Raw genomic sequence first — 13,356 nt, forward strand, 5'->3', positions numbered from 1 at the left:
TTCCTGTAATCAGGGTTGGAGGTTCTTTCCCACCCAAAGTCCCTCCAAGCCTCTGAATTCCGGGTCACAAATGAGGACTTATTAATCCTGAGAGAACTGTAAATCGGTCTTCTCCTCTCCAACCAGCCTGCCCTGGAACCCCTCACCCTTCATGGGTGAGAACCCATGAGTACTCATAAAATGTCTTTCAGATTGCCCCCTTAAATAGTAGGGAAAGATTCCCGCTGTCCAGGAGTCATCTCCGGGCGTCCTGTACAACCCATATTTGGGGAGTAACATGGTTTCAAGCTGACCGCCCCCACTCCTGAACCGACTCCCCCTCTGTGGGTGCATTTATTGCTTTTTTGCAAAAGGTGGGCTTCACTTTCAACCCTAGCAGCGCAGTGAAAGTCCCACTGCAAGGCATTTTTATTTCATTTTCTCTGGAGCTTAACTTTAAAAGTGTAAAAAAAAAAAATCCACAGCTGCTTAGTGACAGTATAAATTTGAACAGTGTCTGCGGTGTCTCGCAATGCTTTGATCTTGCTATGTAAGTGACAGGTCCCCTTTAAACGCTCTCATCACATTAGCGGAATACAACCGCTGTTGTAGCGCAGTAACTGTCATGTTTCGCTTATGCAATTTAGAAGATGTTTGACTAATCTCTAGACCCTTACTGTAATCTGACTGTAAAAATATTGTTTTCTCATTTGTGATAATTCAAAGTTTTTATATGGTAAATGATTTGTGGCTGGGATTTTATTTTTTTGTTTTTTGGAAGCGCGTAGATCACGGCAACAAGTGTGGCGTGGCTCAGAGGAGACCGCTAACATTCTCAGCGCCACTGTAGATTCTGGGGTTTCCATGGCGATAGAATCTTAACTGTTCACCTGAACGCAGCCATGGGATAAATTTAATCTGCAAGGGGCATGTTGTGACGTCGGCCGCGGACGGCACAGTAATGTTGCATGACGTGCCGTTACAATGCAGAAAATGTATTTTCAAATTTTCTCCTGCTTTATAGTGAATCTTTCATCACATCTATTAGGGTGCAATTTTTATATTTTAAAGAGCAACTGTCACTTTTTTTTTTTATTAGACAAACTAAAAGTAGAATTTTCTATGAAAACGTTTTAACTTTTCTAGATCTGGTCTCCTCTTCCGGTTTTTAGACAAAGAAGTACGGGGCTGTCAGTGTCAGAAAAATCGGGTAAGGTGGTCCCATCCCTAGAGTAAATGGACAAAAAGATTCCCCCTTTTTTTTTTTGATGGGACTTTAAATGGACCACCAAAATTCGATATAAAATAAATAATTTTTAATTCATATAACAAAGCTTAAAAAGGAGAAACTTACAGACACATAGTATCGCTGATAAATTATCAAATAACACCTATACATAAAAAAACATGTATACAAAATAACTCTCAAAATGTCCCAAACCCATACATAGAAAACATATATACAAAATAACTCTCAAAATATCCCAAACCCGACGCGTTTCCAGTCCCTGCAATTGCAGAACTTTCCTCAGGGGTGTGGAGAGAAGTATATCAAAGCAGTTCTTTATAAAGATACATGCGGTGGGGGCATCAGATAATAGCCCCAATGTATGGTCACACTTTCTAAAGAGGTTCTGAGTAGGATGGTGCCGCCCAATGGAAGATCTCCCAAGTAGTTTCCAAAACGGACAAATGACATGTATATACTGCTGCCTATAAGGTCAGCCAATACCTAATGGGGAATGTTGCAGTAAACATCCAGCAAATTGCTAAAGAGCCCCAATGGGGGCATCCCCAAACATTTGCAAGTAAGGGAGCCAGTAAATTCTGACCGTGACCAACGCAAATTGTTTAAGTGAATTATCTTCCGGTTTTTACACCACTTACAGGTACAGAGCGAGGTTCTTCTACTTCTTGTTGCAGGGTGACAATTGTGTACCATTCGTTTGCAAGACAAGATCCAGGCACACGCCCTTAAGACAAAAATTTGACGCTTGGTTGGCCAACAATTGGATTGTGTGTATGAGGCTTTAGGCCTCATGCACACGAGACGCAGATGAAACCTCTGTTAAAAAAAGCTGAAACGCGCGTTTAGAAACGCGCGTTTTGCCGCGTTTGCATGCTGCGTTTAGACGCGTTTAGATGCGTTTGCGTTTAAACGCGTTTATAAAGATAACATCATGTAGACCCTCCCCAAGCTCTCAAAGCATTTTTTTAACTATTTCTGCTATTTTGATCAGAGTGAGCAGCAGCAGCATAGAGAGCAGTTGTACACTTGCATTTGCCGTGTCACTTGCCACGGCACCTGCCACAAATTGTGGATTGTCCACTTGCCACGTCACTTGCCACATCACCTGCCACGTCACTTGCCACGAGATGTGGATTGTCCACTTTCCACGTCATCTGCCATGCCACCTGCCACAAGCTGTGGATTGTCCACTTGCCACGTCACCAGCCACATCACCTGCCACAAGTTGTGGATTGTCCACTTGCCACGTCACTTGCCACAAGTTGGGGATTGTCCACTTGCCACATCACCTGCCACGTCACCTGCCACAAATTGTGGATTGTCCACTTGCGACGTCACTTGCCACATCACCTGCCACGTCACTTGCCACGAGATGTGGATTGTCCACTTTCCACGTCATCTGCCATGCCACCTGCCACAAGCTGTGGATTGTCCACTTGCCACATCACCAGCCACATCACCTGCCACAAGTTGTGGATTGTCCACTTGCCACGTGACTTGCCACATCACCTGCCACGTCACTTGCCACATCACCTGCCACAAGTTGTGGATTGTCTACTTGCCGCGTCACTTGCCACATCACCTGCCACGTCACTTGCCACGTCACCTGCCACAAGTTGTGGATTGTTCACTTGCCACGTTACCTGCCATGTCACCTGCCACAAGTTGTGGATTGTCCACTTGCCACGTCACTTGCCACAAGCTGTGGATTGTCCACTTGCCACATCACTTGCCACGTCACCTGCCACGTCACTTGCCACGTCACCTGCCACAAGTTTTGGATTGTCCACTTGCCACGTCACTTGCCACGTCAGCTGCCACGTCCCTTGCCACGAGATGTGGATTGTCCACTTTCCACATCATCTGCCATGCCACCTGCCACAAGCTGTGGATTGTCCACTTGCCACGTCACCAGCCACATCACCTGCCACAAGTTGTGGATTGTCCACTTGCCACGTGACTTGCCACATCACCTGCCACGTCACTTGCCACATCACCTGCCACAAGTTGTGGATTGTCTACTTGCCGCGTCACTTGCCACATCACCTGCCACGTCACTTGCCACATCACCTGCCACAAGTTGTGGATTGTTCACTTGCCACGTCACCTGCCACGTCACCTGCCACAAGTTGTGAATTGTCCACTTGGCACGTCACTTGCCACAAGCTGTGGATTGTCCACTTGCCACATCACTTGCCACGTCACCTGCCACGTCACTTGCCACGTCACCTGCCACAAGTTTTGGATTGTCCACTTGCCACGTCACTTGCCACGTCAGCTGCCACGTCACTTGCCACATCACCTGCCACGTCACCTGCCACAAGTTGTGGATTGTCCACTTGCCACGTCACTTGCCACATCACCTGCCACGTCACTTGCCACGAGATGTGGATTGTCCACTTGCCATGTCACTTGCCACGTCACCTGCCACGTCACTTGCCACGTCAGCTGCCACGTCACTTGCCACAAGATGTGGATTGTCCACTTGTCACATCACCTGCCACATCACTTGCCACATCACCTGCCACGTCACCTGCCACAAGTTGTGGATTGTCCACTTGCCACGTCACTTGCCACATCACCTGCCACGTCACTTGCCACAAGATGTGGATTGTCCACTTTCCACGTCACCTGCCATGCCATCTGCCACAAGTTGTGGATTGTCCACTTACCACGTCACCAGCCACATCACCTGCCACAAGTTGTGGATTGTCCACTTGCCACACCACTTTCCACGTCACCTGCCACGTCACCTGCCACAAGATGTGGATTGTCCACTTGCCACATCACCAGCCACATCACCTGCGACAAGTTGTGGATTGTCCACTTGCCACGTCCCTTGCCACGTCACCTGCCACAAGAGGATTGTTCACTTGCCACATCACTTGCCACATCACCTGCCACAAGTTGTGGATTGTCCACTTGCCACATCACCTGACACAAGTTGTGGATTGTCCACTCGCCACGTCACTTGCCACATCCCCTGCCACAAGTGGATTGTCCACTTGCCACATCACTTGCCCCATCACCTGCCACAAGTTGTGGATTGTCCACTTGCCACGTCACCTGACACAAGTTGTGGATTGTCCACTCGCCACGTCACTTGCCACATCACCTGCCACAAGTGGATTGTCCACTTGCCACGTCACTTGCCACGTCCCCTGCCACAAGTGGATTGTCCACTTGCCACGTCACTTGCCACAAGTTATGGATTGTCCACTTGCCACGTCACATGCCAGTCACCTGCCACAAGTTGTTGATTTTCCACTTGCCACGTCACCTGCCAAGTCACTTGCCGCGTCACCTGCCAGGTCACTTGCCACGTCACCTGCCACAAGTTGTGGATTGTCCACTTTCCACGTCACTTGCCACTTCTCCTGCCACGTCACTTGCCACAAGTTGTGGATTGTCCACTTGCCACATCACTTGCCACCTGCCATGTCACTTGCCACAAGTTGTGGATTGTCCACTTGTCACGTCACTTGCCACAAGTTGTGGATTGTCCACTTGCAATTGCAATTGTTTAAAATATTTTTCTAATGGTTTTTCATCATTTGCAATCATTTTTGAGATTTTTAATGTAAAAAAAAAGGTCACCTTTAAAAACGCATATAAACGCAAATGCATATAAACGCGGGTGCCGCGTTTAGCCGCGTTTAGCCGCGTTTTGCGTCTGAAACGCAGAAATTTTTGTTTCTGAACGCATTTTTTTGCTTCTGGAAAAACGAGATTAAACGCAACTGCATATAAACGGAAAAAAACGAGACTGTGTGCATGGATAACATTGAATGAGTTCAGGTGCAGTTGAAAAAACTGTCCAACTGCATCTGAACGCGCGTTTAACTGCGTCTCGTGTGCATGAGGCTTTAGAGTCAAAGCTGCATAGTTACAAGAAGATTTTTTTTTTCTTTTGGAAAAAATATTTTAATTTTATGAATAAATGCTAACCATTGCATGAACCACCAGAAGTGTATTATGGTTTGTCCCGACCCTGTAACAAACGTTTTCTGCGCAGTTTGACCTGTAGCTGCAAAAATGTATTTCTGCAGAAGTACACCCATCGATGCCGATGAAAGATTCACTTTAAAGAAACCTTTCTTATAAAACTGTCTTTTAATTGCTAACCATAACCTTTGAAAGTGTTTACATTGATAGCTGGTATCATCTCATTGTACAGTACTATCTACAAATTGTAGTTTCAGCATGGAGGTACCAACTCTGCCAATTGTACGTTGTTGGAGGACTCTACCTTAACCTTACTCTTGAGACCTAAAACTATGAAAAGTGCCAGCTGCTATGGTTGAGGATGTTTGCCAGAAGCAAGTGGAAAAAGAGAGAAAATCACAGCTCCCTTCAGCACAGAACACTTCCTGTCAAAATCTTGTCTATAAAGACATCCAAAAGACAGAAATTAGCCCTCTGCCTGAGGGAGAAGATGAAAAGGTTGCTGCAAGGGCCTGTGGATAAATTGTCTACAAACCATTACAGCCAGGTCTCGCCAGTGGAGATAGAAGATGACCAGTTTGTATGTGGCATAAAGAGGAAATTGAATAACACCGACATCCAAGCTGCTTGTGAACTCATGGATGTGTCTAAGGAGTCCAAGCCAGCAATTGGTCTTTGTGCTGACAAGGTAGAGACCAAATGGGACACCAGTTTCCAGTTATCTTCGAATTCTGAGGATCTCAATGGCAATGACCATACAGACCAAGATTCTTCAGATGAGCAGACTTCTGAGTTAGTCTCCCCTTGTCAAAGCAATGGACTTTCCTCAGACCAGCCAGATCTTTCCACCATAAGTATCACAATGAGCTGGAAGGAAATTAGTGAAAATAACCAACTTTTATGTCAAAACAATTTATTAGAAACCAGCCCTGGGAGTAGCTCTGCAGCCAGTGACCGCTCTGCCGATGTAGTGGAATATATCCTTAAGGAACTGCAAGGCATCAGCCGAATTCAGGCAGAGATCGCAGAATTGCAGCAACATTTAAGCTTGATTACAGGTTCCGTTGAAGAAGTGTCCACTTGCGTTGACTCAGTTCTGAATGAGATTGAAGGCTTGCAGGGCGGTTTGGGACATTCCCAAAAAACACCTGTGCTATCTCCTAGCATAGAGTCTGTTAGAGATCCATTATGTGATGGGACGGTGTTGTATTTTTTTGGACTCTCGGAGCACGAAGATGAAAACACATTGGAGAGAATTCACTGCTTCTTGTGTGACCATCATTGCTTTAATGGTATCCAAAGCACAGAGTATATAAAAGAAGCCTACAGGGTTGGCAGTGGGTCCGATGCTCTGTTAGGGCCTAGGCCAACTATTGTTAAGCTTTCTCATCCCAGTCACAGAGAAGTTATCCTTCAAAAATCTGTCAGCTTTCAGAGTTCTGGAGTGAGAATTGTTCCTTTTGAAGAGCATGATTTTCAAAACCGGCTGAGAGCCAACTCACTCTCTGTGCTACAACAGGGCCTGAGAGAGAACAGGTGGAGTTCGCTGAGCCTAGATAAGGCAGTGGTAAGGACAGACGATACAGGGGGCGAACGCAAAACTGAGTCATTCCGCATAAGATATCAGAACAAAAGCACAGAAGCTACGTGTGGTGCAGAGGAATTTCTCTTTGCACAAAAATGTACACTTGCCAAGAAATGCAGTTTATCGGAAACTGAGGCAACGAGAGGTGAAATGAAGGAAAGCTGTGAACAATGTCTGGAGAAAAGTGTAAGTCAACTTTGCATCCGCCTTGACTCACAAGAATCTCAAAAAAACCTTCATTTCACCAATCTGCCTTCAGCCGGTGAGACAAAGAATTGCCGATGCTCTAGACTGCTAACTCGCTCTAACCATCTGAGTGCATCCTCAGAGGCTGAGGAAGCCGAAATTGCTATACATAGATGTTGCTCCATCGTTGATGACCATGAAGGCTTAGTCAAAGAAGGTGACCTGGTCTCCTGTGATTCCCGGGTACAGTTTAGAAGTACAGAAAAAATAAATGTGATCATTAAAGACCCTTCAGGAAGTTTCACCTCTTTAAGCTTCGATGACACTGTAGACAAGTGCTCTGTTGGGACAGTAGCAGATACATTAAAGGAGGTGGTACATATAGACCTAGAAGGTCAGGATAAGACTGGTTACGTATTTAGAGATTATCTCGATCAGCCAACTGAAAATATAGATATAGTAGACATTAAGTTTTATGCAAATAAGTTAGGTAAAGCTCTTAATCATTTTCGATCAGCTTTAAAAGTTGTTTTTAATAAACTTGAAAGTCCTGATGTCTTTATGGAACATAAAGAGCCCAGTTTCCCAGTGCCCGATTGCGAAACCTTACAAAGACTGAACAGCATTGGCAGTGGCCACTTCAATGACAGTCTTCCTACACATTCCAGCATGAGTAATAGCTACAGCTCCAGTTCCAATCTTAAAGAAGATGCCTATTTTGTGCTCAACCGGGTCCCTTCTCTGCCACATGAATCTTCTATCCCATCCTTGATACTTTCCCCTGATGTAGACCTTAAAGCCCCTCAGACAATATCATCTCCTGAGCAGATGACTGAAGGCGATGAGTTGGCAGAGGGAATAAGGGAGGGTAGACCTCTAAGGCTTGATCAGGTGTGCGTGGAGACCATCTATCTCAACAAATGCATCAACAACTTCAAAAATGTATTGCGGGAGAAAAAGAAAATGCAACGGAAGCTCTTGAAGGACATAGTGCAGGAAACCTTTTGGGTTTCTGGTGAAGAGATGACCTCAGGTATATTAAATAAAACCATTGCTGTAGGTATTAAGCTAGTAACATTTCGGTTGATGTTGGGTATTGATAGTGTAAAGTTTTATGTTGCTTGTCATTTTGTCGTCACCTAGCATCTTCATCTGTTTGGTGTTCACCATTGGTCACAAGCATCTGTCTGCATGTTGCTTACAAGGATTTGTTAACATCTCCACTGTTAGCTGGATGGAAGGTATTGCTTGGAAACAGAGCTGAAGCTAAAGTGCATTTTTCAGGGCAGCAAAACATGTCAAGCATGTGTTAATATAACCTTACTGAAAACCTTTTAGAACCTTGTTATCAAAAGGTCACGTATTACTTAAGTCTTAGTAAATGTAAGCCATTAGCATTCCCAGATTGCACATTAAAGTGATTTTTTTTAGATCTTCTGAAATGAAAATTGGAGATGCTAATCAGTCTTGTATGTTTTTTATTTTGTTTTTATTGCTGGTGGACCTTCCACCAACACAGGTGAACTGTAGGTGAGCACAATGGCCACTAGCCACCTCTTAATTGTTTTATCCAACTGCTACTACTGTTCTAAAGTAGGCCAAAGACGAGTCAAAAATCAAACAAAAATTGGCGATCGTTGGGTCGTTAATGTTTCACAGCAGCTGCGACACACGCGATTGTCGTACTGCAATAGAAAGTGCCGGATCCAACATTCTGGATTTTTTTTGGGAGAAAAATGAAACAAATGATGGCACATTCGTATTCACCATTTTCATTTTTGGAACGACAGAACGTTCGTTCTTCTACTCGTCTATAAAAGTTACCAAAAAGTATTTGCAGGATAACTCTAAACCACAGACCTGCAAATTAGCAGCAATTTATCTTGAATCTTGTCTGTATCGCAGCGGTGTCTTCTGCTATACGTATTTGATATACGTATATTATTTTTATATATTAAAGGATGTAGCCCTTCACTAGTATATTTCTACCAAGTCCTCGATCTCGGAGCTGTGTAGATACGGCGTGGGAGGACAGACTCTTAGTGTTGTCAGGTCAACCGCTTCACCCTGAGCAGCCGTGAAACAGCATAATTCATCCAATATTCATACAGTATAATTCTTCTGCAGCTGGGAATAATTAATAAAGTTCAGGTCTGAGTCTATATTGCTTTCTGTCATCTTGACTGATGGATACTGTAAGCCGTGGGATACAGATCTTAATGTATATTTACTACCAGACGTGGAATGATACTGAACACGTATGGTATGATATCGAATTTACTTTTGTATTAACAATTTACTTTTTTTTTCTTGTATCACATGTAAGAGGTCAAGAACCTTTTAAGTTTGCTGTTGATGAAACCACCAGTAATGAAAAACTTTAAATGTATTAATATTAGTCATCATATCGATGGAATCAAGAAGCACTAGCACAGGTAGTCCAGGCATCTCCCATGGATGCCTCTTGAATAGCTTTCTCAAAAGCTCTACCAGGTACACCCAACAAAAAGACCCAAGACCCAGAACCCTTTGGAGAAATTACACAATGCATTTTAATTTGGGAATGCAAAACACAAAATTTAGATTTTGGGTGATTATGTGAATTTTGAATTTGGTAAGCATTCTAAATTATGTTAGAATTAAGAATTATTTTGGAATTAGGTCATTTGGATTATTATGTTTGTCTCTCATTAAGGGTTGAAGTCCAGGGTTGGGTAAGGGAAGGTCTAGATCGGGGGTTAGCAAACTGTAGATCTTGGACAGGGGACTGGTAGATTGCGGTCTGGGCTTGCTGACCTGCTATTCCAGAGCATCAGGGTGCAATGCAGAGGGACTACTTGTCCGTTTGGAGCTGTAATAGGGAGCAAAAGCCGCAGAAGCTGATGCCTCCTCTGTAGTTCTGCTTCCTGTCCCATGTGGGGTGATACCAACTGCACTCCATCTCTTATCCCGGCTAGGGGATCTCCAAATCGGTGCCAGCAGCAGGAAAGAAGCGATCTTTCAGTCAGTGTGAAGCAATACACTGGGCATAAAAGCTGTGTTATTTTCTCACTGCCTGCTTTGACCCTTTGGACCCCACAGAAGCATGCAGTTGTAGGGCACTTGCAGAGTGGCCTCATTTACCTGAATAGGCCGCAAATGGCAGGCGGTAGCACCCACCAAAAGCAACAGGGGACTTACGTTAAATCCTGCTGTGGCATGTGTACACCTCGTGTGCTGTCTCAGCAGCTAAAGGGGATAGGGATTGGACTCAACCGTCGGGTTTTACCACCACCAAACATTACATGTGAATGAGCCCTAAGGGTGCCGTTGCCGCATGCAACTAAGGGCTCATTCACAAGCGCAGCAGGCACTTCTGCTCCTCTGAAATGCAATCCGAGTTTGGCAATATGTTGCCTCCTCACCACCTGATTTAAACCCATGATTACCGCGCAATGAACGCGATTACAACACGATATTACAGCAATTAGAAGTTTAAATCAGGTGTGAGGAGGCTACACTGTGCCCAGTGATTTTTGACTTCTCCCATGTTGTTCCAGTAGATCGCCACCTCTTTTAGGTTGCCTACTTTTGGTCTAGGTAAAGCTTTTTAACTTCTCTGACCATTATATTGATATTGGTTTGAATGTAGAAATAATCTAGGGCTGGATAAATTTGAGGTGCTAGTTAGTCAAGGAAACCACAGCTGGTGTCCAACTTGTTGATCATGGTTTGTAAATGACTCTAAATTATATGTGCTTAAATAGAAGGATTGGCTTAGATGCTGCAGACATCAGTGATATATCAGCTTAATGTAAAAAAATACAACTTGATACAGTAAACCGCAATAACCAAGACGCTTCCCTGGTCAGCCACCACTTGAAAAAGTCTAACTCCAGCTAAAACTTGGTAGAGGGTTAGAACCTTTGTGAGATGTATAAAAAAAAGTGATTTTTTTTTTGCACATGGTGGGATATTCCTTCACTTACAATCCAGATGGCCCTCTCCACTTGGGAAAAGAAAATAGTCCTGAGAGCAGCACAGCACACAAAACCCTCATGTAAGGAGTAGAAGCAACCTCAGCCCAGACTCCGTCCAGGCCACGCTCTCCCAACCCGTTTTGCCTCACACACAGGGCTTAGTCATGGGGATCTCTCAACTTGGGACAGAGACTTCAACAAAAAATTCCCGTTAGTGGCTCCACCCTGGAGTTACATATAGCATGATTGAACCTTTCCATACTTTATGCAAAGCTAATCTCCGTTGAAGTTCAGTTTCTTGACTGGCTAGTCTTGTTTCTGCCCTTCGTTGTGACTTTGTTATGCCACCATTGGAGTTTTCTGCATTGTATGAGGCCCACTGATGGCCAGCTGATGGAAAGAATGTCCATGCCACCAGGGAGCAATGGGGGGACCTGAAGAAGAACTCTTCAACTCTGCACTGCAGAAGAAAGAGGACTGAGGACCCCAGTGTCACGTAACTGGAAGTTGAGATAAGTAAATTGGTATTTTTTGGACTTTTTTTAAAAAAAACTTTTAGGTTAGTTTTCAGGTAGTGGGGTAGAAATGGTTTTCAATAATTTTTTTGAAGCTGGAGGTTGGTTTTAGATTTAAAAAAAGACCAGCGTTAGGCTTTCTTTTTTTATGGTAAAATTGAGGGCAATTTACCATAATCATGTTTCCAGGAGAACACAGCTGAAGTTGATGTGGAAACTTCTCTCCCCACGTCATTTAAATTTTTTTACACCTGTGTTTTTCTGAGAACTTTCATGAAAGTCATGCACATATTGTAATGTTTCCAGCAGATTGTTATTGTCACGTCTCTACCTAAATGACAGGTCTGCAACATTTTATTAAGTGTATTTAGCAGCCCACGGCTGACGGACCCTGCTGCTACCTCCATGTGACCTGAATTGATGTGCTGAGTGTACAGGTTGTAGCTGACAGAGCCTCTGGTACCCAGCTGCTGATGGAAAGGCAATGGCGGGGTGGGGGGCTAATTGTTGCCGCAGCTCCGTGGCGCCAAGAGCGAACCTTTTGGTCATTCCAGAAAAAATATGTGCATTTCTCTAAAATCTCATGGGGTCAGACCAGCAAGCTGTGCCTTCTGCTATCTCCTCTTTATTTCATGGCACAATAGTGGTAATTGCTTTGTTTTGCAATTAAGATCATGTACGTTTAATTTAATACAGTATATGCTTTTATAGGCCTTTATCGGGCTTTAGCTGCATAGGATAGGGAATAGTTTTGTTTGTTTTAGAGCTCCTTTTTTTTTTTTTCACAGAGAATGAAACAGACCTGTTCTGATTGCTGCTAGCTGACGTCTGCAGCAATTTTTCTTCTCTATTTCGGCAGTATACTTGCTGTGAGAAGTTAACTAACTCTCTTTCCAATAGGGAAAGAAAACCACCGCAAACTTCTTGAGATTTTATGTGTGGCATACATGGTTTATATGAACTCTAAGCCCCTGTACACATGGTCGGAGATTTCCACAACCAAATCCGTTGGATTTTGCCCGTCGGATCTTGTCTGAAACTGTTGCATACACACGGTCGGACAAAGTTGGCGAAAAATCCGATCTTTCAGAACGTGATGACGTAATTTCGTTACGATGGGACTACATTCAGGCTAGTAGCCAATAGCTTTGATGTAGGAATTTGATCTGAGCATGCGTGGCACTTGGTCCGATCAAAATTTTCTACACATGATCGGAGTATGTCCGACTGGCCCAGTTGGTCGGGAAATATTTCCAACATGTTGGAAAATTGGGTCCGACGGAATCAGTCCGATGCATACCACACACAGTCGGATTATCCGACGACACGGTCCGATAGGACACATTCCGACAGATTCTCCGACCGTGTGTACAAGGGCTAACACCTGCCAAAGATTTTTAATGCTGTTCAGTCAGTCATGTGCTACAGGATTTCTTGCCAGACAGCACAGCCTGGTTGGTGACCCCAATGCTTCTATGCTGCACTTGAAGTGACCCTGTCACCCAAAGCAAGATATGTTTTTATTCTTGAAAATAAAAGGACTTGGTGTGAAAAGTTGCTAAGATTTAGGCATCTTCTATCGGTATCCAAACATGTCTTCCGGTATTTGGTACCCCTTTCAGCAGATGGCTAGATCTGGGAGAGTAGAGACCTCTCTCTCAATTCTTGATGCTTCCCCGGGAGTGGAACTCATTCAAGATGCTTCAGGTCAGGGCAGGAAGACAACTCATGGGACCCTCGGGCAATAGGGGATCATGGTTCCCCCTGTGTCCTCACCCGCGCTCAAGCCCCACCTAAATATTGCATTGCCCACATTATCCTATCATCACTGCATTCTATAGGTTGATCCCGTAGTGTCCTCCAATCACTTGTGTGCCAAGGTTTGTACATCCTTTGACAGCTTGTTCCAGGCACTTGTTCCTGCCATGATCCTGACTT

The 13,356-nt window shown here is 44.3% G+C and overlaps 1 protein-coding gene across 9 annotated transcripts in view; it reads left to right on the forward strand.

Annotated features, from left to right (window-relative positions):
• The window catches only part of UNC13B (unc-13 homolog B), a 626,059-nt gene that overhangs the window by 318,488 nt on the left and 294,215 nt on the right, over window positions 1-13,356 (forward strand). For 3 of the 9 annotated variants that reach the window (XM_077463164.1, XM_077463162.1, XM_077463163.1), the window contains exon 2: window positions 5,425-7,977. The exons of the other annotated variants lie outside the window; for them this stretch is intronic. In XM_077463164.1, the coding sequence (XP_077319290.1) occupies window positions 5,535-7,977 (2,443 nt within the window). In that variant the 5' untranslated portion in view covers window positions 5,425-5,534. The remainder of the gene's footprint in view (window positions 1-5,424; window positions 7,978-13,356) is intronic. 9 annotated transcript variants of the gene reach the window in all.

This window comes from Lithobates pipiens, unplaced genomic scaffold (assembly GCF_037356315.1).
Source record: "Lithobates pipiens isolate NorthernLeopardFrog02 unplaced genomic scaffold, aLitPip1_a1.2 Scaffold_3, whole genome shotgun sequence".
NCBI classification, from domain to species: Eukaryota; Metazoa; Chordata; class Amphibia; order Anura; family Ranidae; genus Lithobates; species Lithobates pipiens.